General features: G+C 45.7%; 1 protein-coding gene across 2 annotated transcripts; it reads left to right on the top strand.

The window, feature by feature from the left end:
• Positions 1-392: 392 nt before the first annotated feature.
• Hcls1 (hematopoietic cell specific Lyn substrate 1) lies at positions 393-23,903 on the top strand. Of its 2 annotated transcripts, none has more exons than XM_087575821.1 (14): positions 393-844; positions 2,698-2,781; positions 3,297-3,370; positions 11,911-12,040; positions 13,741-13,851; positions 16,481-16,535; positions 19,414-19,524; positions 20,134-20,189; positions 20,751-20,820; positions 21,437-21,648; positions 22,133-22,249; positions 22,690-22,903; positions 23,034-23,096; positions 23,282-23,903. In XM_087575821.1, exons 2-14 carry the CDS (start codon positions 2,698-2,700, stop codon positions 23,413-23,415), a joined length of 1,431 nt encoding a protein of 476 aa, XP_087431947.1. In that variant the 5' UTR covers positions 393-844; the 3' UTR covers positions 23,416-23,903. The 2 variants fall into 2 exon arrangements, with proteins under 2 accessions (XP_087431947.1, NP_001011898.1); NM_001011898.1 differs by having other exon boundaries at positions 444-474.
• Positions 23,904-26,015: the final 2,112 nt, after the last annotated feature.

The raw sequence follows: 26,015 nt of genomic DNA, 5'->3' as shown, positions 1-26,015 counted from the left end.
TATTTTTCCCTCCCTCAGAACAGGCTTCTACAACAGTGTCGTAGCCCAGGCTACCCCTGAGTGCTGGGATCTTAGCTGTTTACTACCACACCTACCTGCCTTGTTCTGAATTCTTTTACTATCTTAGATGCAAACTGTCCTGAGTAGGACACAGAGCAGTCCTACAGCATTCTTGATCGTGTCTTCTCTGGTAGGGCATGTGTCGTCTCCACGGTCATTTTTATAACTTTCCTGTGACCTGAAAAAACTTTGCAAACTATTAGACACAGAAACACTTAACCCTTTTAAGTACCCAAAGTATAAGGAACTGACTCAAGCTTCAGGAAGTAGTTGTGAGGACAGTGTGGCAGGAAATGACAGAAAACCTGAAAACGGAACTGAAGCAGCTGCTCGGTTACTTGCCCTGAAGTGGCAGCCGCTGGAGGGGGCAACGGGTGTGGACGCGAAGAGCCAGAGTTTTAGCAACAAGGAAAGGTGGGTGCTCTGAACTGGGGGGGAGGGGGTGCAGGGAAGTGTGGAAGAGAAATCTACCAAGCACTTAGTCCTTGTTAAGGGAGGTCTTTGCTAACAGGTGCTGAACCTTTGACGGCCATAAGGACTGCGTACAATGGTTGACAATGAGCATCTGAGGATGGGAACAAGGAAATGGCCCGGGGAACATGATTGATCACACAGCTAGGATCCTAGGCCCAGCCAAGTGTGCCCTGGGTTCTGTCGATGATCTGTGCAGCCCACTCTGAAGGACTGGCTGCCCCTGTGTGCTAAGCTGAAGGAGACCCACAGAAGATGAAGACAAAGTGTGTCTTTGTATGGCCTAGCAGGGACACAAACGCACACGAAAAATGTAAGGGGACAGGATTTAGCCACCAATGGACACTGGTGCTGAGCCAAGTGCTTGAGGAGCCAAATGCAAACATGGTTGTTCAGCTGGGGTAACTTTCTGTGTTGGTGGGAATCCCAGAGTGTTACACAAGGAGTTTCGGATCAGCCATGTTAACCCCTTCATTATTTAACATTGGGGAACAAAATCACGACAATCAGTGATTTGCCCAAGGAAGTTAATACTGATGGACTGTTTAGTCTGGTCTGGCTAAGTAGTGTATATACTGTGTCACGTGACAGGCAGGGGTCCCACAGGGACTGTCAGATCACTGCAGTGCCCATGGATCTCATGACTATCGATGCCATACGTCAGCCCTGTCATCAGGCATTGGATGTGCCTGGCGTTCATTGTCTGTCTCCAGCTTCCGACTTTAAGTTAGCAACTTTCTTGATTAGTGATCAACAGTACAAGCATAGTAAGTTATTTTGCTCTTAAAAATGAGTGTGAGAGGTCGATGGGAGAGATGGGCTGAGACCTGGTGAAACAGGACAAGATGAGATGGTCAGACCTCACTGCTTCCTTGTTGTTCGTGCATATATCTGACTTCTCCTTTCCAGTTTCCTTCTGTTGCAAAGTAGCCTGAGAGTCAGGACATGTCAAAGAGAGGCCATAAGGATGTGGGTCATAGGTCCTCTTTACCTGCCCTACCCCCTATTAGTAGCTATTACCAACTGGGGAAGGCACAAGTACTATTAGTGGCTCACAGTGACTCTAGCCACGGTAACTTACCACTTCTCTGGTTGTTCCTCACCGAATCTTTATTTAGCCTGACTACCTCAGATTTCTTCACGGCTGATCTTCTAGAGGTTATTATAAAATGTGGGCAAGAATGGATGCTTCCAGGTGGATATAGAAAGTGGAGACTTGGGGCCTAGATGGGTAGAGCCTGGGGGATGAGTGGATGACGATGTCTCCTTCAGAGAGTAGTGAGCACCAGGAAGTTCTTTGGTGGTGGTGGTGGAGGCACCTGACAAAGAAGGATGGGAAGAGTCAGGAAATTCCAAAGGCTACCAGGGCAGATGGGTGTTGTCCCTTGTTACCTCTCCTCAGAAACCCACAGTGTGACTGGACAGTTATTTCTCACACGCCTCTGGCAAGACTCAGTAAAACACGGGTATCTAGTGGAACAATAATTGGCACCCGATCAAACTAGCTTTCTCCCGGAACTTCTGTAACATTTACTTAGTTGGTAAATCTCACACAGTGTTTCAAAAAGAGGGACCCATTACATGCTCTGTTTGAATACGTATGTCTTTAAATATAGTTGAACAACATTTAATTAATAAAAATAAAGCCTGGGTATTTTCTTTCTTAGAAAACAGAGGATTCCCTTTCCTTAATGCTTCCCCATGCATCAGCTAGTGTGGGTAGTTCAACCAGTTGTCCCACTGATGACCCACAGCTGTACAGTGACTATGGGACAGCGTTCCACAGACAGGGTGAACATGTTTCAATGTAGCTAAGCAGATTATAGACAGGAGGGACACTGGACTCATTTATGTCCTGACAGCAAGAAAGGAAACTGTGGAGAAGTCTGATTGAACTGCCAGAGCAATCCTGAGGTCACCCCTACAAGCTGTGAACATAGTGAACAATCTCAGCACTTTGACAGAGGTTGTCTTGTGTTACCTATGCCTGTACTGACTTCTCTCCAGATGCCGGTGGGATTGGACCATACTGATTTATCTTAAGATCAATGAGATAGAGCAAAAGGAAACATTCCATTGCTCACGTAGTCAACTTCAGCATCCTTACCAACCTTCCTCTCAACTTTTCTTTCATTCCTAATTATTTCCATCATCTGTTACCCTCAGATGTGGAAGTCTGTAGTGGGGCACAATGTATCGGTTTCCGTGGAGACCCAGGGTGATGACTGGGACACAGACCCTGACTTTGTGGTAAGTATGAAGCAGCCTTGCTTGCACAGGAGCGTCTCAGCCACTCTGAGTTTTGAATGAGCTCGGAGAGAACTGTCTGAGCTTAAGACAGTCTTTGTGGTGGGGTGGATTGGCAGAACCATTAGCTTTCTTTAGTAGGAATGCATGATAGCTGGCGTTGAGCATAGAAAGGGATAGGCGTGGGTCATTTGAGAGCGACATTGAAGGACTGGGTCACTCCATCCTGAAATTGAGGATCAGTTTAATCTGGGACCCCTGTGGCCTATGATCCATGATTTGAGATGTCATGGGAGATGGAAAGAAGAAAGGATGGGTGATTCAGAGTAAGCAAGGACATGTCAAGGATCACTGGTTTAATTTTAATTTTCATATGGCTTTGAGATGAGATAAATGCAGGCGTGAGTGAGAGTAAAGACCGAAGCACCTAATACAGGGGACAGAGAGAGTGTGTCAATTGCCAGGCTCCCTGAAACGGCACATTTCTCGCTGACACAGTTGCATGCTGTCTTTTGTAGAATGACATCTCTGAGAAGGAACAACGGTGGGGAGCCAAGACCATTGAGGGCTCTGGACGCACAGAGCATATCAAGTAGGTGCCAAAGGGCCCAGCCTGGGGGAAAGTGTATTTAATGAAGAGCTGATGGAGAACCTGCAGGCTGGGGGTTCGGGCTGCAGAAAGGAAACAGCCATGGCTGTTAATCTTTGTATTTATTTATTTTTCTAGAATCTGTGTGCTCCTAGTATCCTCTGTCTTCATGTGTTCTCACTTTATCTCTCTCGTCATCTACGTATTGTTATGTGTCTTTTAAATATAACAGCTCTGTCACTTTGGAGGTGGGGGGCAGGGCTCATTGTACTAATTATCTCCCTTTAATCAGACATCAGGCAGCAGAGAAGTGGGCCTAGATGCTGAACTTCTATCATGCCATCTGTCTGTCTGTCATATATCTACCTATCATCTATCATCTATCTAAAATCTGTAAATTATGTATCAAATGCCATTCCATCTGAACTTTTACAAAAGCTTGGAACATGTGTGGGGTGACAGCCAATGTGCTAAGAAGACTTCAGTGCTGGGTGTGGTTGTACACACCTTTAATGGCAGCACTCAGGAGGCAGAAGCAAGCAAATCTCTGACTTCAAGGCCAGCCTGGTCTACATGGTGAGTTTCAGGCCAGCCAGGGCTACATAATGAGAAGGCATCAATAAAATGTCAAGGAAAGGAAGTCCTGCATAAATGGTATATTGAGGACAATATCAGCTCTCATCCTGGTACAGAGACTTGAGACACAGATTCACATTTGACTACATGATAGAAATTGGGAACAATTAATATTAGTGTAAAGAAACATGGCATTTGGAGAAACTGATAACTAAAACCATTTTGGAAATGATGTTTAATCTTCAAGCAACTTTTTTTTTTCTGAAAAAAAAAATGATATGGCAATGTAGCCCAAGTAGTAGAGTTTTGCCTAGTATGCATGAAGTCTTGTTTGTTCCCAAATTAATTAGATATGCTTGTGATTCTAGCACTGCATGGATTATAATGTGTTAGTGATTAACCCTGAGTTGTCAGTAATGCATTGGTGTTTCATTAAGGGAAGAAATAAAAGCACATCTCCTTGTCTAACCAAGAGAGAGTCTAGACCTGAATTTTCTACTTCACATGTTCTGTGTCTCTCTTCCTCTGTCTGTCTGCTGTATGTGTCTGAATCTGTTAAACTGATTAAAGGCTGGATTTTTAATCTGTCCCCATGTCGCTGTGTCTTTTATATGACAGTTGTGTGGCTGTACGTCTGGTGCCCGTACCTCTCTACAAAAAACTCTGCTCTGTCTTTATTGAACAGCACAGAAAGCATCATACGGGGGAAGGAATGATGGATACTTAACAAAAATCTTTAACAGAGTTTTACAAGCAATAAAGTCACTGGCTCCAACTGACCCAGATAACAAGTATTACTGTTGATCAACCAATATCCATAAATGGTTGCTTTTGACCTTTCTGGTAGATTTTAGGAAGTCGCTTTCAACTTCTGCCTTTGCTGTTTTTGGCAAATGATATACTTAATTACTTTGGGTGAAGGGCATAGAAGACTAACTTAAGATGGCAGCCGTGCATCACCGTCAGTTATAAGAACTGACCGAGAACGTTTGGTTGTTCCATTGTTCTCTTGAAGGCAGGTTTAATAGGCTATCAGCCTTAAGTGGGAAGTGGTTTTACCATGCATTATCAACCTTGGTTACGAGGTCCAGCAAAAGATTCGATAGCTTAGGATGTAGGGGGTGTTTTTAGAATTTTGCATCACCACAATACATGAGACTGTCTCAGAAGGAGAGAAGTAAATACGGACATGTCTAGGGTTTTCTATGGAATCTTGTACTCGGTGACTGAGAGATTCGCACAGCTTGTCCATAGACGAGGATTGTCTAACCAGGACTGTTGGATTTGGGTAGCACCAGGCTGCCATGTTTTAGGAGAAAGGCAAATATAGTGGATGATACAGTAAGGGTGAAAGTCAGAAAGTCATGCATCGACACTATGAAACTTGGCAAGATGAAGACAATTTTCTGCTCCATTCCCAACTCCTCCTCCCACACTGTGACAATATTTTAGACTCGTTTCCCCCTATGCGGCAGCCATAGACTTAGGAAACTTGGCACACATTTATGTAGATCAGGAATGTTACTGAACACAGTGCAGACATAAATGGTTTGACATAGATAGCAATACTAAATATTTTTTATTTTATTTATTTTTATATGTATGAGTCTTTTGCCAGTACGTATGTTTATATACCATGTGTGGTTCTGTTGCCCATGGCACAGCCCTCTGGAGCTGGAGTTACAGATTGTTGTGAGCCACCTTCTAGGTGCTGGGGATCGAACCCAGGACCTCTGGAAGGGCAGCTGGTGCTTTTAACCCCTTAGCCATCACTCCAGCCCCAAGTGAATGCTACTCTTAAACAAGTCAAGCAGCTCTGGAAAGTATGTAGAGTGACGAAGAACTTGAACAGAGCTTTTGAGAAGCTTCTGTGAGAGCTCTCAGGTCAAAGTGCTTATCTGAGTGAACCCTCATGCTCTGGTGTTCAGGGAAGTGCGGAGATAAGAGAGCACTCCCATGGTGCTTTCCCTCCCAGGGCTACATCTTGTGTTAGATAGGAGTAGGGCATTTTAAGCACCACTTCTGCCGGTGGGAAGAGCATGTGTTCCTAGCTTTGTCATTACCAGGGGTGTGAGCTTAGTCACAGCTAATGTCTTAGTAGCCCATCGTATTAATGCGTGGGGATGATGACAGCTACCCTTGAGGTTCATGTTTAGAATTCATTTAATAGTACACGTGAGTGACTGCTGGACCTTACCACTGCTTAGCATTTTGGTTCTATCTATAGGCTGTTAATATAGGCGAGCTTTATCCAATTTCCATCCCCCAGACCCAACACCAGCGTACAACGGCTGATACCTTCCTTCTTCCTAAATGGTTTTCACTTTGGCTGTCTTGCATACTACTGTGCACATCACTTTGACACTGAAGTGCCTCTGCATATTTCCTTGTTAACCTAACTGGATCTATACTCATTCTAGTAAATTCCACAAAAGCTCACTCCATTCCTAGTTGTTAAAGCCTTCAAGGTGCAAAAGCTTGGACCCTGCTGGGAATGGGCTAGGTGACCTTGGACAAATCTTTTCTCCGTTAGATAAAATAGCCCTCCAGGGGGGCATTTCAATATAAAGTCTGTAATATTCTTCACATGGTCCCACTAAGCCACCCTTCATGGTCAAGTGGAAATCACCAAGACCCTGGGAGTGGAGGGGAAACTGGAGAGGAGAGTTCTTGCCAGACTGAGCTGACTCAAAACAGGAAAAGGAAGTGACTGTTTCTTGGTAGACGTGATACCCAGCCCTCCCCCCACACACACCACCACCACCACCACCACCACCACCGTGTTTCTTTTTAGGTCAGCTTTGAATAAATTTAGTCTGGAGATGGCTTTCTAATTCAGAGACTAGCTTAAGTGATTCTACCATCTCTAATCAGTTGTATAGAGAAATGGCCCCATTGTCAAGGGCTATTACATTCTGTCCTCTCCATGTTTGTCTATGCCCGCCTTCTTCACTAGGAAGGGATCCTTACTACCCTCAGACAGAATCCTTAAACTCCCTGTGGGAGAGCACAAATGCTTTCGTCTGCTCTTTTTCTATTATCAAATGTGTTACAGATGAATACTTCCGTGTAATAAAATATAACTGAATGAAAAGCAATGAGGAAAAAGAAGTTACAAGCACAATTTTTATTTTATAATCAACAGATACAGGATCACCGTGTAAGACTGGTTTTCATGTTTCTAAAGTCAGACCTTTGATTTTTATCCTATTTCGTTGTGGAAAAGAGCAGCTCCCGGGCTGCTCTGTGATCCATTCTGTGGGCAGCATTACACTGGACAAGCCCGCTGGTGTGTCCTGAAGGCTTTAGGTTAGGACTCACTGAGAGATAGCTGTACCTGCCTCAGAGGCTCGGCCAATATTTGTGTCCTACCATTTTGCACCAAGTGGAAATGAAGAGTAGCACAGGTCAGTGAGTCCTGAACCAGAATGGCGAGGTCCAGGGACTGGTGCCGGCTCTGCTATGCCAGCATCCAGGGACAGTAAAGAGAATAATTTCACCACTCTGCCACTATTTACCCATGTGACTGGAGATAATAGTGCTGGCCCTCCTTACCTCGCAGGGTTGCCCCGTGAAGAGCCACGGCTATACCATGAGGACAATAGGTCTCATTGAGTTGTGACTTGCCCGGTAGTCATGCATGTCTGTTATAGATGATGTTGTTCTGATAGCCCAGGAATGTAAGGTGTTCATTCTTGCTTTTAACAATTTGTTTAAAGACATAGACATAATATAGACAAATAATTTGAATTCGGTCTGAATCTGTGGGCTAAGTGCCTAGCCACTATGTCATGTCGTTTTTAATATAATCATAATTTGTCATGTCCACAACTCTCTTTTTGAAATGGAATGTGAATTCCCATGATCAACTGGTCTCTTTCCCTAAGACTGCTCTTCTCTTTAAAGCCTTGAAGTACGTTACAGTTTGGCTTTCACAGGGCACCATACTCACTGCATAGGCATGGACGTCTTTAGGAGTACAGAAAAGCTGTCATTCATTCATTTAACACATCCTATTGAAAAGGTCAGTGTTGTTAATGTGTCTTAATTATAAACCACTCGTTCAGTGAATTTTGACAACACAAGGAACCACCAATACAGTGAGGACATAGAAGATTTGAGTTACTACTGACTGTCCTGCGTGTCTCCATAGCCAGTGCCCCTTGTTGCACACGCAAACGCTGACTTACTCTCCTTCAGTGTAGGATAGTTAGTTGGTTTTCTCTAAAGTTTCAGTGAATGAGTAACAAAGACTGTTCTCCTCCTTTGTGCTGGTTTTCTTTTTTTTTTTTTTTTTTAAGATTTTATTTATTTTATGTGAGTACCCTGTCACTCTCTTCAGACACACCAGAAGAGGGAATCAGATCGTGTTGCAGATGGTTGTGAGCCACCACGTGGTTGCTGGGAATTGAACTCAGGACCTCTGGAAGAGCAGTCAGTGCTCTTAACCGCTGAGCCACCTCTCCATCCCCTGTGCTGGTTTTCTTTATTCAGTCTGTTTTTGAACTCTAGCTAGAGCATTGTATATGTTGGCCTTTTATTTCTTGTTATTGTTAAATGGTATCCATCGTGTAGCTGCATCACCATTTATTACATTACTCATTGTTCTATCGCTAGATATCAAAACCTATTACAAACACATCATGAGCGTTTGAGCACAACTCTCTCCTTTGACAGATGCTGTTTTTATTTTTCCCAAGGTATACTTAAAGATCTAAGGCTTATTCATGCACTCAGTGTGTGTTTACCTCTTGAGAAACTGTCAACCTGTTTCCTAAAGGAAATTTACCGTAGTTTATTTCTACCAGAAATGCATGGGTTCCACACGCCCCCCTTGTCAACGCTTGTTATTGTTGGTAGTTTGAATGTTAGCCGCTCCGTGGGTATGCGGTGATGTTAACTTGTATTTCTTGAGGGAGTAAGTTTTATTAAGCATTTTTCATGTGCCATCCATGTTTCTTCATCTATCTTCTTTCTGAAATGTCTGTTCAAATATTTCCTTACCTTTGTAAAGTAGTTATCTTTTTATTGAGTTCCCTGTCTATTTTAGAAACAGATCTTTTGTAAGTTGTGTATTTTATAAATATTTTATCTAAGAGTAATGATTGCTCTTTTAATTTTATAGTAGTATTATTTCAAAGGCACAAGATTTTAATTCTGATGAAGTCTAATTTATATAAAAAGATTATTTTTTCATTAGTGGGTTTTGGGTTTATTTGTTTTGCTTTTTTGTTTGTCTAATAAAGTTTACCTCAGAGCTGTGAAGATTATCTCTAACATTTGGCTCAATTTAAAATTTTATTTTTTAAATATTTGCAAGCAGCGTGAGGTTGAGACTAAGGTTCTTCTCTATGGATATCCAGTTGCCAAGCACAATCCAAACTCTATCCTCTTCCCACTGACCTAGCGGGTTTCTTTGACCTTCTGTGTGGTTGACTGCTGGACTCTGTTCTGCTTGTGAAGCAATGTGTTTGCCCTGACAGCATATACCGGAGTGCAGTGGTTGCTGTGGTTGCCAGTTGAGAGTTTGACTGGGAGTCCACTGGAGATGTGGGTCATTTAGGAGGCTGATAAACACGTATTGAGTTTTCCAATCTATAGACCTGAGACGCTCCTCTACTTACTTAGATCTTCTTTGAGTCATTTTTTTTCCAGAAGTATTGTTCACTGTTCAAGTCTTAATTCATATTTTGTTAAATGTATCCTAAAATATTTCATGCTATGTCATGAATATGACTTACTTTTAACTTCTTGTGTTCAAATGTCTGGCAGCTGGCAGATAGAAATGCAATCGACTCTGATATATGATCGCCTCATGTCCTGTTATCTTAGTAGCTCTGGGAGCTTCTTTGTGGATTATTTGGGCTTTTCCAAACCTGTGATCTTACTGTTTGTGAATAAAGATTTTATAGTCAGAAGCGCTGAGCTCTCTGCCTGTATTCCTCCTGTTTTCACGTTTGAAGCCCTGAACTCTGCTAGGGTTGCTTGCTCTGTCAATACAAGTCATCTGAAGACTTGAAGCAGAGACAGTGTGTCAAAGCCTCTTAGGTATGACACTTGCTACCCTGAATGTCTTCCTGTATCCTTTCTATCTGTCTCCATACATGAGATCTTTCGCAATACTTCACAGTCAATACTGTTTAATTGATATTCACCGAGTAAAATGATTACTTATTAAGAACCACTTGGGATGGATCAGCTATATGGTAAAGAAATTTGTAAGAGGTTGGATTTTCAATTGGCTGCGGCTACAGAGACCTATAATCCTAGCACTTGGAGGCGATGGGCAGGTTGAGAGTTCAAGTTCATCCTTGGCTACACAAGGAGTGAGAAGCCATCCTGGTTGGAAGGGACTGCTTCTCAGAAAAGGAAAACAAAGGAAGTAAAATACTTTGTACTTTTTTTGGTCTGCAACATTTTCATTCAAATAAGGTCATCTGTTGTTGGTACAATCCTCTGACTGGCATGCTGCAACTCACTAGGGGGGATTTGCATATTTTCTTAATTGAAAATGTTTGTTCCCAGCCCCCCCCCTTTTTTTTCTCACTTGAATTCCTCAGTTGGGAAGCTCACACAGCCATTCAGAAGCTCCTGGGGCCTGGTCCTTTTCAGACCCCGGCAGCCCTGAAGCTGTTGAGCTGTCACTAGATCTTTGCTTTCCCTGCTGCCCATGGATGGGGTCAGGTGAGGCCTGGGAACATGGGGTGCTGCCAGCACGGGGATCAAGTTCATCTGATTCCTAGCCAGCTCTCTAAAATTAACTGCGGCTAAAGCTGAAAGGCTTTTAAAAGACTTCAGTGACATTATCCTGCTAGACCAGCAGATGGGTCTAATCTTCCATGAAAGGAGGTCTCTCCTGTGACACGACTACTCCCCCTGTAACCAGTTTCTGCTGGGCCTGAGCTAGTGGAGTCCCAGGACAATAACTACCCCGAGACCCTTGCTTACTGCAGAAAGCTGGGTCTCCAAAGTTTAGAGATCTCTTGCTTAGATATTTCTATGGTCCTTGCAAAGTTTCCAAATTTGTGAATCCTTGCTGTCATTTGTTGGTACAGTTGCCAAGGTGTCAACTCATGTCTTCGGGCTACACAGCCTGTGGCTGTCTACCCTCTTGGGCCTTGCAGCCTCCATGGTGGTAAAGATGAAAATGAGCTTAAAGTAAACAAGGGGCGTGGGTGTCCTTTGCCGCCTCCAGTGTCCTGTGCTCTCAGAGGCAGAATCCCGGTCTCGATTTTGGGAACTTGAAATTGTTCTAACAAATAATGATAAGTGAGTGGGCTTTGTTTCTGTTTGTTATTCCCAGAAATTATCAGGCTTAGGTTGGAGCATGTTAATGCTTGACAATAAATAAATAAGCAAGCAAACACACACACACACACACACACACACACACACACACACACACACACAAATACTAATGAATTTACCCCAAACTGCGTTTTTATAAGCATCAGTTTTAATGGCTTCCATTACATTATCGAAAGGTAGCATTTCAATTTTCTAAGCTATTTTCTAAGAACTGGGCATATGGATTGGTTGGTTTTCTATTATCTGTAATGTTTCAACCATTAGACATTAAACTTTGCCATATTTAAGGCTATTGGGGGGGCCCACTCTTAGCCCAGGAATGTGTAGGTTGAAAGCTATTTGCATATCTTTACATTTCTTGAGACAGACTACCTCATTGGTTAAAGGCAGGTCTTTTCTCAGAGAACAAGCAATAACCTCTCAGTTGTTAGCATAGAGGTATCGCTTGCCCTTTGATACACAAGGCTATGTTAGTGAGAAAGATAACAGGAGCTTGGCTTCTAGAGAGTGTAAATGAGACTACGTTGTGTCAACCTCTTACTCCTGTCAACTGATATATTCAGGGCACTCAGAGTTTTGTAAAAAGATTTCCATTTTCTGAGAAGCAGCCTGTTGGCCTCCCTGATTGAGAGGAGTCTCAGCTGTGTGGTTACTTGCAGCATCCACCAGCTGAGGAACAAAGTGTCCGAGGAGCATGACATTCTCAAGAAGAGAGAGCTGGAGTCGGGGCCTAAAGCCTCCCATGGCTATGGGGGTCGGTTTGGAGTGGAAAGAGACCGGATGGACAAGGTGAGTAGAAAGGGAGAAAGCTACTTTAAAAAAAAATAATGGAAAACAAATTGACTCAATCGTTTGTACTCTAAAATTTATTTTAAATATGTTGTCCATGAGGTCCTTGGGCTTTAACGCAGAATGTCTTTGTGATGTTTGTATCTTTTTTTTCTCCTTTTTTTCCCACTTAACACCCAAGATATAGAAAAGAGCCAAGACATTATAATAGCTGGCCTGTTTTACCTCCTGGTATACTGTGACCCCTTATGATGGTTGGTTTTGTCACAATCTGGAACCACCTAAGAAAAGAGCATCAGGGAAGGATTGTCTAGATTAGGTTGATCTGTGGGCAAGTCTGTTGGGGATTGTCTTAATTGCTTTAATTGATATAAGAAGCCCACTGTGGGCAGCACCACTCTTTAGATCTGTGTTGTATAAATGTAGGGACAGCGAGCTGAACAGTTAGCAAACATGCATTCTCTTTTCTCTTGGTTATGGATTTGACTGGTTTCTTCAAGTCCCTACCTTGACTTCCCCAAGATGTATGATCCTAACCTGGAATTGTAGTCAAATGAAAACTTTCTCCTTTAAAGTTTCTTTTGGAAGGGTGTTTTAATTATAGCAACAAAACAAAAACTAGGCCACACTTAGACTGAGAAAGCAGGGAGCTTTAGTGAAGGAAGGATAGGCTATAGAATCATTTGTTGCCTTTAGATGCTGTCTGTATTGCAGCATCTCATAATTTTCTTTACTACAGCCATTCTCAACCTGTGGGTTGAAACTCCTTTGGGATTTGCATATCAGGTATTCTGCAGATCAGATATTTACATTACAATTTATAACAGTAGCAAAATTACAGTTACAGTATTGCAACAAAATAATTTTATGGCTGGAGGTCACCACAACATGAGAAACTGAATTAAAGGGTCACATTGTTAGGAAGGTTGAGAACTGCTGTTTTACTGAATTATGTGGTTATTTGTGTATGCATGCTATATACATGTGTCATGTACTGTACATGTATATGTGCATGTGTGTGGGGGGGCACTGCGTGTGCACAAGGAGAGGCCACAGCAGGATGTCAAATGATGTCCTGTACAGCTCTCTGCCTTGGCCCCTTGAGATGGGATCTCCCACTGAGTGTGAAGCTCATTACTTCTGCTAGGCTGACTGGGAAGAGAACTCCCAGAATCCACCCATCTTGACCTCCTCATACAGGCTTTTTTGTGGATGCTGGAGATTTGATCTTAGATTGTCATGTTTGAGAAGCAAGGATGCTGACCTACTGAGCCCCTCAACCCTTTAGTAATCTTTTATAGACACATTGGAAAATTTAGAATTCACTTCTACACTTGTCCAGGCCAGTAAAGTCTAGGACAAAGATACCTGGTTGATGGAGTGAAGATGTGAGCTGTGGTATCTAGTCAGTGCCCTCTGATGTGCCCAAGCTTTGCTCATTCGGGGCTCTGTCTGAGCTCTCCTCTCCCTTCTGTTCTGACTTTCTCTTCTCTGTCTTCTGCCTTCCGGTACATTCCTGGAGGTTTCTGAGCAATGGCTCTCAAGTGCCGTTATCCCCCAGTGGTTCCTTGGTACCCTGCCAGAGGCTACAGATCTGACCCAGAATGGAATTTTTTGTATCCTGACATCCATTGACCATCTCTAGCTATTCCTTAAGGTCATTCTGATCTTTCACTCACCCCACTCCTGATTTCCCTCAGAGTGCCGTGGGCCACGAGTATGTTGCTGAAGTGGAGAAACACTCGTCTCAGACTGATGCCGCCAAAGGCTTTGGGGGCAAATATGGAGTTGAGAGGGACCGGGCAGACAAGGTAGGTGACAGCTTTCTCCCTCTACCACACTCCTTAACCACCCTAAAGTGTAGGCTCATGCTTCTCAGGTGACAGACAGGACAGCAGAGGCCCTCAGTGCCTGGTAATGGTCAGGTCTCGTGACCTCTCTCGGAAGTTTGCTAGTGCTGATTCTGGGGCTCCGTGCTGAACATCAGATCATTCACTCAGCAGGGTTTGGGTTGTAGTGCAGCTCAGGCCCAGCATAGGAGAGGCCCAGGGTTCATCAGCAGAGCATCATTTGGTCACTCATAGGCAAAGATTATTAAACTTGGAATAAGAATTCCTCAAGACATTAGCAGAGAGAAGAATGTCCAAATTAAGCAAACATGCCAGTCAATGAACTATGATGACAGTATTTTGAGAAATAAACAATAATCTATGTGGCTGGAGTGTTGCTAGAGGCTCCTGCGGACACAAGGGTAGTTTTAAAAACGAAAAACAGTACTAAGCGAGTACAGGTTGGTACAGTGGGAAGAGCAGGGCTGGTGGCTTTTTGATGCATTAAATTATACCTTATGATATCAGTCTGAATCCTCCTTCATGACACAGGTTGGTGTCTCATGTGAAAGGAGAAGGGAGATGGGGAGGGGAAGTGAGAGGAGTAGGAAGGAGAGGGACAGAGAGATAAAGAAGAGGTAGGGGGAGCGAGGAATATGGTAGGGAATCTTCACACCTGGATAAGAAGTGATGATGACAACAATGATGATATGATGATGTCACGTGATGATGGCGATGATGATTGCCAGCAGTTGTTAATTAGGTAGGACTGATTCCAAACTGCTAAGTGCTAGGAGAAAGCGTTAATTGTTTGAGAATTGTTAGTGCTAATTGTTTGGAGGAAATACAGCCAAAACAAAAATCAAGAAAATTCAAAAAATAAGCTGCAAAAACAAAAAACAGAAGAAAGAAAGAGCACAGAAGGCATGTTTAAAGTCAATAACGTCATGTGACCCATGTAAGATTCTATAAACGAGAGAGCATTTCTTGCTAAGTCTTGGCTTCTCCTGGTCCTCTTTGCTCAATCCCTGGTTGTTTAGCTGTTACTTGACAAGCACAGATTGCATCATCTAAGCAATCCATGTGTCCTGGAAGTTAACACTGAGGAAGTAGCTCCGTTTGGAAGCATGCTAGCCTGGGGTCAGGCACCACCTGTCACCTCATAAACCAGGCATGCGGTGCACACTAACACCCAGATAGAAGCAGGGGATTTGACTACTGCTAGCTCTTCTTCCATGGGTCCATTTTCCATCAAGTCAAGAATTATAGGATGAGAACTGATGCCGCCGACCACTCGTCAGATTCATGGAGGCTGAGATAGCACATGGCAGGCCAGGCCAGGGTTCCCCGCATAATGAACAGGCATGCATCTAGAGAGGCAGCATCATCTGCTCCCAAAGAGTCTGGGTTTACAGGCTTGATAACAGGCTGTGGAGCAAAGCTCGCCTCGATTCTCCTAGAATCTGTCTACATGTGATGCAGTTAGGGGTTGTGTCACTTTAAGTAACAACAAGGACCTGACTGGGTGAGCTCCTGGTGGGGACCTTTGAAATTGCAGAGAAGAAAACCCATAGACTCCACAGGGCCTCATTTTCAGTAGCCCACAGAGTCATGGAACTGGGGAGAAGTAGCCTCCTGGCACGGAGTTTGCCCAGCCAAACCTACCACTATCGGTGGCCCACAGTGGGTAAGGGGGAGGTTGACACAATGGCCAACCTGGTGGCCTGCTAGAGGGTGGGGAGGGGAACAGAAATGATGGGACTCCAGGACCCCTTTCCCTAACTATCTCCTTATCTAAGAATTAACTATATTCTGTCTTCTTTCAAGTTTAAAGTCATCCTTGACTACAGGGAGAATGTGAGGTCAGCTTCAGATATAGGGGAGCCAGACAAAGAGGGAGGGTAGGGGAGGGGGGAGGAGAGAGGAGAGGAGGGGAGGGGAGGGGAGGGGAGGGGAGAAGAAAGGAGAGAAGAGAAGAGACTAGTTAGTTCTGAAGATGCGAAATTGAGCCTTACTTAGAAACCCATAGTTACTAAGCAAATGGAGACACAGCTCCCAAGATATATTTGGTCTTGGAACCACCAGAATCAGTGTCTTAGAGCCCTGTGAGGCCATGCTGAGACCAGTATAGTTCAGCAGGAGTGAGATAAGGAACCTAGATGGACACTTAGCTTTTAGTTACAAGGTTGTGAGGCTCATTGACAGAAAATAAAAAGTGCGGATTCCTTGAGTAACTTAGTACAGATACTAAAGATACCTTGCTCTGTTTCCTTGTTGTATTATTCCAATGAGGAAAGATCACATTCCTCAATTTACTGTTGTGATGGGTAAGATTCATTTAATATTAAGTAAAGAGACCAGTGCTGAGCGACATTAAGGAACACCCAAAGCTAAACAACTATCAACGAGAAAATGGGATTGGATCTAGAATGGTCTAATGTCCAGAGACATGCTTACTGCTTTGTAACACTGTTTCTACTTTAAACTTGCAAGCCTTGCTGGGGGGGGGGGGGGTCCCTAAAGCTGCCTCTGGGACTGAGAAGAAAGGAAGGCTAAGTAAGAGAGGGAGGAAGCAGAGTCTGGCTAATCATTTTGCTTTCCCTTCTCTCAGTCAGCGGTGGGCTTTGACTACAAAGGAGAGGTGGAGAAGCACGCATCTCAGAAAGGTAAGTGCCCAGAGCCAGTGGCCAACTTCTCAGCTATTTGTCACATTGTATCATTTCTTTCTGCTGTTTCTATGTTCTTCTTTCTGAAATATGTTTCTGGATCATTATTTTAGATATTATGAAAGAACTTCTGCCTCATCCCTCAACCCAGTCCTTGATTGTGGTTTTCATCATGTTTTTTCCCCCTTCATTATTTTGAAAATATTATTTCATTATTTGGGGTCTCTTGGGTCAGCCTAGTTATCATTCTTTATAGGTAATATATCTTTCTTTAAAAATAAAATAAAATAAAATAAAAAATAAAACTTAAGCCAGGCCTGATAGCACTGATCTTTAATCTTGGCTGCTTGGAAGACTGAGGCAAGGAAATTTCAAGTTCAAGGCCAGAATGGGCTACACAGTGAGAATAAGGTCACCATGGACAAGTTAGAGAGTCTTGTCCTCAAAATTAAAGGGGCGGGAGTGTAGATTGGTCACAGAGCATTTGGGAGGCCTTGACCTGCCCACCTCTGCCTTCCAGTGCTGGGATCAGAGGTGTGCACCCCATTGCCCAGCCCAATGGTTTTAAAGCTCTAACTCAGCTTGTCTAATTTTATTAATGGTTTATCTTTTCTAAAAATATATGAGATTTTGACTTTATTATTTTGCTTAATGTACTTATACTTAATGTAGGCTTCTTTTTTTTTTTTTTTTTTTTTTTTGCTTCTTAAGATAAAATTGTACACAGTTGATTTTGGCTCTCTTTTTAATACAGGTAATTTACACATTTCCCCCCACAACACAACTTATGCTGCACTCCACCAATTCTATGTATATTTCAATTTTTATTAAGTATAAAACATTTTCTAATTTTCCTGGTGAATTTTCATGTGTGTGTGTGTGTGTGTGTGTGTGTGTGTTCTAGTGTTTCCATTTAGTCTTAGAGAGTTGCAAACAATGTATTTTGATTATACTTTCCCTTCTCCCATTTCCACCTAGATCCTTCCTCATTTTCCCACCCACCCAACTTCATAATCTTTCTCTTTCATGGAACAAACCACTAAAACAATACCCCTTCAAAACAATACCCCCCCACCCTCAAAACACACATAACCATGGAATCCACCTTGTGTTAGCCAGATATTCTGAGCATGGGGTCTACAGTAGAGCTGAAAAAACATGTTTTTGTTTCTTATGCATTGAGAAATTTCTCCATATCATTTTATTGATGTTGGCCATGAATTTTATTTCGATCAGAAAATGATTTCCAGTATTTCAGTCTTTTGAATTTTATTAAGGGATAGCACATGGCTTTTGTGTGTGTGTGTGTGTGTGTGTGTGTGTGTGTGTGTGTGTGTGTGTGTGTGTGAAAGTATGTATATGAGTGTATGTATGAGTGTGTGTGTATGTCTGTATGAAAGTATGTATATGAGTGTGTGTATGAGTGTGTGTGTGTGTGTGTGTGTGTGTGTTCTATGTGCGTGGAGTCAAAGAATAGCTTGTATAATTGTGATATAGTGTTCTTAAGAGCCAGGCTTGATGATTAAAGTTATTTAGATCTTATATAACTTTATTGGTGATTCTTTTTGTTCGATAGGTTTAGTTTTTCAGCACTGGCTGTATATTTATCTGTTTGTCTTACTGTTGCTACCGGGCTTCGCTTCATGCATTTCGGTGCTGTTGATAGAGTGATGCCAGGGCACTTACTACTGGTGGACGGAGCTTCTCCTTATGGCACCTCACGGTGTCCTCTTTGTCTCTTCTGATACTTTCTTTCTTGAAGTCTACTCCATGTCGTGTTCATTCTGCCTTTCCTAGGCTGTTCTTCCTACATAGATATTTCTTGTGTGAACACACAAGCATGTATTTGCTCATGTGTGTAGAAGACAAAGGTCAGTGTTGCGAGTTTTCTTAATTGTTGTCCAACTTAACTCTTGAGACTGGGTCTCTCCCTGAACCTGGAGATCACATACTTGACAAAACCATCTCTGCCTCTCCAGCCTTCAAATCCCAGGCATGCACTCTCACATTTAGCTCAGATGCTTGAAACCCAAACCCAGGTCCTCATATTTGCACACATTGTGCTGCTGACCCATCTTCCAGCAACCGCCATGTTTGTATTTTCTGAGAACAGTATTTAAGTTAATTTCCTAGCTTCGAATTCCTGAGTCCTATATTGAAAACAAAAATACATTCCACAATTGAATACAGGACTAGAATTCCAAATGTCACTCATAAAATGTCCCCTTGACAAATATTGAACAGGCTACAAGACTCCCTTGACATTTCCTATATCTCCTTTTCAGATCCCACACCCCTCCCTCCCAGTCTGTGGATTTTACAGCCACAGATCCTAGGCCCTAATCCCTATTCCTTACATTTTGTCTTTAAAGCGCTTAGGGTTTCTGTGATTGGCTGCTCATGCTCACCGCCACACATACATAGCTCTGACTGTTTCTTCCTGGAGCCAGGATTCTTTCCTCCTCCCTCCCTCCTTCCCTCTTCCTCCTCTTCTTGTTCTTGTTCCTTTTCCCCCTTCTCTTCTTCCTCTTACTCCTTTCTGAGTTTCACTACTTAAAAAATTATTGTATTTGGCTGAGATTTCTCCGTTTGGATGAGAGAGGAGAAACAGCGCACACTCATATGCCTGCCTTTTATCACAGAGATCTCCTCTCCCACTCTCTCTATATAGCTGTGCCTTGAAGGAGGGAAAATACTGAGGTGCCCCTCTCGTTTGGGATGTTCATGTTAAATCAGCTCACCTCTATGTTGAAGTAGCTCGTCTCTATCCACGCCCGGAGCCCTTCCCTGACCTATCGCGCAGCACTCTTGCCCTCAGACTTCTCTTTCTAGCATTTTCCAGTGGGCCGTCCTCCCAGGCCTTCCCTGTCTATTTCAGATTACTCTCATGGCTTTGGTGGCCGCTACGGGGTAGAGAAGGATAAACGGGACAAAGCAGCTCTGGGATATGACTACAAGGGAGAGACGGAGAAGCACGAGTCTCAGCGAGGTAAGTTTGATTGGGAGGACGGAGGTCACTAGGTAGCACAGGGCCCTCTTTCCTTCTGTTTTGGAAACTGACCCAGAATACAGAGACAGAAAAGCAGAAGAGGAGAGTGAGGGGGATCAACAGGGATGGAATGGACGGCGGGGTTGGAAGTAGGGCACAAAAGGAGCAAGAAGGAAGGGAATGGACGAACTCGTAGCCAGACTGGGTGATGAGCAGAGGTGGCTTGGAGTGAGTCTCAGTCAGCCTCAGAGAGGACTGGGAGCTTTCTCCTGGGACACAGCAGGAATGGCTGAATGGCTTGCCTTGTTTTCTAATTTATTTCTTTGTATTTTGCCTTGGCAGCTATTACTTTTGTCTCTTGCCACCCCTTTTTCTTTCCTCCCCTGACCCTCAACACCCCAACCCTTCTTATTTTCTTCCCATCCTCCCTCTCTCTCTCTCTCTCTCTCTCTCTCTCTCTCTCTCTCTCTCTCTCTCTGACCTCTGACATTTCTTCTTTTTTCTTTGCCACCTTCCATGTTCTTGCCTCCCAATCCTTGCTGCTCTCTTCCCACCAATTCCCAGCATTCTAATCTCCTGTTTTCACACTCAGAATTTTCTTTCCTACAGATTATGCCAAGGGCTTTGGTGGTCAATATGGAATCCAGAAAGACAGAGTGGATAAGGTAAGCACAGGACACCATGGTCTCGAGAGCGTCTCTATGGTAAAGTGGGTACAAGGGAAGAGAGAAGCCAGAAGCAAAATGGAGCTCTTGGACGTGGGTCCTAAGTCTGGAGTGCTGGGCTTTAACATCTAAGGAGCATGGATTTCACACCCTGAGGTTTAAGTGAGAAGAGTGTAGGGTGGCTGAGAAGAAAGTTAGACACCAGGGAAACCAGACATGACGTTTCAGGCTTTTCTTAACCTGTCTTAAGTCTCTCCCTGATCCACACCACTCACTTGTGTGTCTCTTCCTGCATAAGCAAGGGCCATACTTCATTCTAGGTAACTGGGCTCAGGAACATAAGATTCTAAGTCCACTGGTCTTTCAAAGGGGAGCTGAGCCCACCAGTAGATTTCTTTACCCTTCTCTCTTCCAAGACACAATATTGGAGGCCCCAGTCCAACTGTTGCTTGCTTGTCAAATGCCTACAGATGCCTCCCAGGGTGGCCCCAGGCACTGGTCCTTTCTTATGGATGGCTACTCTCTCACTTCCTCACACTATGAACTCTGTTCTGCTTGCAGAGTGCTGTTGGCTTCAATGAAATGGAGGCCCCAACCACGGCATATAAGAAGACAACACCCATAGAAGCTGGTTAGTCTTCATTTCTCTGTGCCCTTCGACCTCCTTTCTTCTCTGGCTTCCTCTCCTCCCAGACTATCCCTTCTGTGTCCTTCGCTACTGAGATTAGCCAAGGAAACTGAGCTCCCTACTCTCACAGTTCCAGATTCTGTCTCCTAAAAGAGTCAGACCAACCCGGATGGCAAGAGGAGTGGCTTTAGGGAAGAAACGAGGGCCAGAGACACATAGGGAAGAGAGAGGAACTGCCTGGGAAAGACAGATAGAATAGACAGACCCTTGAGATGGAGACTAGGAGGGTAGTGGGTAGAGTTCTTGTTGTCGCCAAGCAAGCAACAGTTGGACTGGGGTCTCCAATATGGCACATGGATAGAAAAAGATGCTGGTTCAAGGACTCATAATTTTGAAAGGACAAATGGTCCTTTGCCACATGGAATCTGGGTTTCAGTACCCTAGGATCCCTAGGTCTTATTGCTCTCTCACTACCTCTGTGCTTCCCCTCCATGAGCCACCTCCTCATGTTCTTTCCTCCTACATATTTAACAGATCTCTCTCATCTCTACAAGTGCCATCCCCTCTCTCTCCACTCATGACCCAAGACGCCCTTAAATCTTCTTGTCTGTGTCTGCAGCTTCCAGTGGTGCCCGTGGGCTGAAGGCAAAATTCGAGTCCATGGCTGAGGAGAAGAGGAAGCGAGAAGAAGAAGAGAAGGCACAACAGATGGCCAGGCAGCAGCAAGAACGAAAGGCTATGGTGAAGATGAGCCGTGAAGCTCAGCAGCCATCCGTGCCTGTGGACGAGCCCGCAGCACCAGCCCCGTTGCCCAAGAAGATCTCCTCAGAGGTGAGTGCCTGGCTTGTACCTCGAGGGTCCAAGGTCTCTTTCCCAGACAGCATAGGTAGATGGATGGATGGATGGATGGATGGATGGATGGATGGATGGATGGACAGACGGACGGACGGACGGACAGACAGACAGACAGACAGACAGACAGACAGGGCAGATGTCTTTCTTACTGAATATACTTGTCTTTGCAAAGACTCAGTATGTGTGATTGGACCCATGTGGCAGAAAGTCAAGAAAAAACGACAAAGCCACCAAGATTTATAGTCTATCCCTGTTTAGAGTTTAACATGGTGGGTCACAGCTGCAACAGGTAGCTTTTGCCGCACCCGACTGAAGATAAAGGTGCCATCACCTTCAGTGTGGGACCCATCTTGAGGGGTGTGTTAGACTGGACTAGTAGAATGGAAGGGTGGTTCTTGGTAAGTACAAGAGAGAACATGGCAGGTAGATGTGGTTAGCGTAGCCACGTCTCCTTCTTCAGGTCTGGCCTCCAGCAGAGAGTCACCTACCACCACAGTCCGAGCCCGTGGGAGGCAGAAGAGAATACCCTGTGCCCTCCCTGCCCACGAGACAGCCTCCACCTCAGAATCCCCTCGAGGTGAGCAGAGCCCCGAGATTCTCTGTCCCCTCCTCATCTTCTCTCCTCTTAGGAAGGTGGTCAACCATACTTCTTTGCATGCTCCGGTTTTAGCTATGGAGTCCAACATTCTGGAATCTCCCCAGTCCTGGGCAAACTTGGGCAGCTGTTTCTCCTAGCCGTGTTATCCTAATAGTGTCCTTTGAGTTTGATGTTCTCCTGGTTTTCCAAAGACTCTGCCTTGCTTTCCACAGCCCTCCCTCCCCTCACACCTTGAGCTTCCCTCCTGTCCTTTCTGGGTGGGTGCTTTGCGAGGGCGCGTGTTTTAGGAGACTGGGGAGTAAGAACAGACTACTCCCAAGGAAAGGCTGCTAAACGGCAGGGAAGAAGTTGCTGGTGAGAGTATCAGCAACCTCTTTAAACCATTATTGAATCCTCCTGGTCCACCCTTCTCCCCTCAGGACAATGAGGAGCCCCCAGCTCTGCCCCCTAGGACTCCAGAAGGCCTCCAGGTGGTAGAAGAGCCAGTGTACGAAGCAGCACCCGAGCCCGAGCCTGAGCCCGAGCCTGACTATGAGGATGTTGGAGAGTTAGATCGGCCGGATGAGGAAGCAGAGGGAGACTATGAGGATGTGCTGGAGCCCGAGGACACCCCTTCTCTATCCTACCAGGCTGGTGAGTGGGATGAATGGGAAGGGGAAAGCAGTTCCCAAATGTGGTCAGTTTGGGGGCAGCAGAGGACTACGAGGAATCTCTCCCTCTGTTTACCTTCTTCACGCTGGTGTTTACATTTCTCATTACCCAGGACACTCAGCTGGGGCTGGCGGTGCAGGGATCTCTGCTGTAGCCCTTTATGATTACCAAGGAGGTAAGTTTGAAGCCACCTGAAGGGCCTGGTACTCCTGGTGGCCCATGATATGAAGGAGAAAGGGCGGGTTCTGAGGGTCAAGAAAGGACCCAGAAGACCCTGCCGGTCTTCCTTCCCCGAGGCTTAGAGTGGGCACAAGGAGTTCCTGTCTGACCATCCTAATGTCTCCTCCTCTTCCTCCCCAGAGGGAAGTGATGAGCTGTCCTTTGACCCAGATGATGTCATCACTGACATTGAGATGGTTGATGAAGGCTGGTGGCGGGGCCGATGTCATGGCCACTTTGGACTCTTTCCTGCAAACTATGTCAAGCTCCTCTGATGAGCTTGTCTTTTAACCCCTGGTGTTCGAAGTTGCTCTGGCCCCCTCTTCCCACTCCATGGTACTGCTGCAAGGACTTGACTGAACATCACGGGATGCCTAGAGCTCTAGCAGTCTGTCTTCTGCCTCTTTAAGAGCCTTAGGTGGAACTGCTCGAGGCAGGGGTGGGGCTGAGGGGTGGGGTTGAGGGGTGGGGTTGAGGTTTCCCTCTGTCCCTCTGTTTCCTCTCCTCCCTGGAGTAACTCATGGAATCATCTCGCAGCCCTGCCTCTTTCAACCACACCCCAGCTCTGCTGACCTCTCTCTAGAGTGTTGGGATTCCCTCACCCCGACCCTGAGTGCCAGCCTAGAGGGGAGGCTCTCACTGGGCTGCCTGATTCGCCCATGCTCTGCTTTTGCTCATTTTTCTTCTCTTAAGATACAAATTGGAACTGCCCTTCTGTTTAGTCCTAAAACTGAAAATAAAGCAAGACTGTGGCTTAGCTTTCTACTGGGTTAGTGGTGCTTTTAGTGCTGGGCTCTCTGGCCCTGACTCTCCATCCCTGTCCCACTCACACCTAGAAAACTCCCTCTAGTCTGGACTGTCACCGCCCAAACCCTGAGCCATGGAGGTCAGGAGCTGGGCCTTTTTATTTGTCCATATCTCAGCCCTAGTCCCAAATAGACAAACCTGTCACCGAGGGTCACACTCCATCACCGAGGGTCACTCTCCATCACCGAGGGTCACACTCAGTCACTGAGGGTCACGCTCCGTCACTGAGGGTCACACTCCATCACCGAGGGTCACACTCCATCACTGAGGGTCACACTCCATCACTGAGGGTCACTCTCCATCACTGAGGGTCACACTCCATCACTGAGGGTCACTCTCCATCACTGAGGGTCACACTCCATCACTGAGGGTCACACTCCGTCACTGAGGGTCACACTCCATCACCGAGGGTCACACTCCATCACCGAGGGTCACACTCCATCACCGAGGGTCACACTCCATCACCGAGGGTCACACTCCGTCACTGAGGGTCACACTCCATCACTGAGGGTCACACTCCGTCACTGAGGGTCACACTCCGTCACTGAGGGTCACACTCCGTCACTGAGGGTCACACTCCATCACCGAGGGTCACACTCCATCACCGAGGGTCACACTCAGTCACTGAGGGTCACACTCCATCACTGAGGGTCACACTCAGTCACTGAGGGTCACACTCCATCACCGAGGGTCACTCTCCGTCACTGAGGGTCACACTCCGTCACTGAGGGTCACACTCAGTCACTGAGGGTCACACTCCATCACTGAGGGTCACACTCCATCACTGAGGGTCACACTCCATCACTGAGGGTCACACTCCGTCACTGAGGGTCACACTCCATCACTGAGGGTCACACTCCATCACTGAGGGTCACACTCCATCACTGAGGGTCACACTCCGTCACTGAGGGTCACACTCCATCACTGAGGGTCACACTCCGTCACTGAGGGTCACACTCCATCACCGAGGGTCACACTCCATCACTGAGGGTCACACTCAGTCACCGAGGGTCACACTCCATCACTGAGGGTCACACTCCATCACTGAGGGTCACACTCCATCACTGAGGGTCACACTCCATCACTGAGGGTCACACTCCATCACTGAGGGTCACACTCAGTCACTGAGGGTCACACTCCATCACTGAGGGTCACACTCAGTCACTGAGGGTCACACTCAGTCACTGAGGGTCACACTCCATCACTGAGGGTCACACTCCATCACCGAGGGTCACACTCCGTCACTGAGGGTCACACTCTGTCACTGAGGGTCACACTCCGTCACTGAGGGTCACACTCAGTCACTGAGGGTCACACTCCATCACTGAGGGTCACACTCCATCACTGAGGGTCACACTCCATCACTGAGGGTCACACTCAGTCACTGAGGGTCACCCTCCATCACTGAGGGTCACACTCAGTCACTGAGGGTCACACTCAGTCACTGAGGGTCACACTCCGTCACTGAGGGTCACACTCCATCACTGAGGGTCACACTCCGTCACTGAGGGTCACACTCCATCACTGAGGGTCACACTCAGTCACTGAGGGTCACACTCCATCACCGAGGGTCACACTCCGTCACTGAGGGTCACACTCCATCACTGACGGTCACACTCAGTCACTGAGGGTCACGCTCTGTCACTGAGGGTCACACTCCATCACTGAGGGTCACTCTCCATCACTGAGGGTCACACTCCATCACTGAGGGTCACACTCCATCACTGAGGGTCACACTCCATCACTGAGGGTCACACTCAGTCACTGAGGGTCACACTCAGTCACTGAGGGTCACACTCCGTCACTGAGGGTCACACTCCATCACTGAGGGTCACACTCCATCACTGAGGGTCACACTCCATCACTGAGGGTCACACTCAGTCACCGAGGGTCACACTTCGTCACCGAGGGTCACGCTCCGTCACTGAGGGTCACACTCCGTCACTGACGGTCACACTCAGTCACTGAGGGTCACGCTCCGTCACTGAGGGTCACACTCCATCCCTGAGGGTCACACTCCATCACCGAGGGTCACACTCAGTCACTGAGGGTCACACTCTGTCACTGA

The sequence above is a fragment of the Rattus norvegicus genome, chromosome 11 (genome assembly GCF_021556685.1).
Source record: "Rattus norvegicus strain SHRSP/BbbUtx chromosome 11, alternate assembly SHRSP_T2T, whole genome shotgun sequence".
Taxonomy (NCBI): domain Eukaryota; kingdom Metazoa; phylum Chordata; class Mammalia; order Rodentia; family Muridae; genus Rattus; species Rattus norvegicus.
The sequence above is the reverse complement of the archived record's forward strand: the minus strand, read 5'-3'. Positions and strand labels throughout refer to the sequence as shown.

Excerpts from the sequence above, each read along its gene's own strand:
- Hcls1 (XM_087575821.1), top strand. The coding sequence starts at position 2,698 with ATGTGGAAGTCTGTAGTGGGGCACAATGTATCGGTTTCCGTGGAGACC. Across the intron at positions 2,782-3,296 it reads ACACAGACCCTGACTTTGTG|AATGACATCTCTGAGAAGGA; the intron begins GTAAGTATGAAG and ends TGTCTTTTGTAG. Across the intron at positions 3,371-11,910 it reads GGACGCACAGAGCATATCAA|CATCCACCAGCTGAGGAACA; the intron begins GTAGGTGCCAAA and ends GGTTACTTGCAG.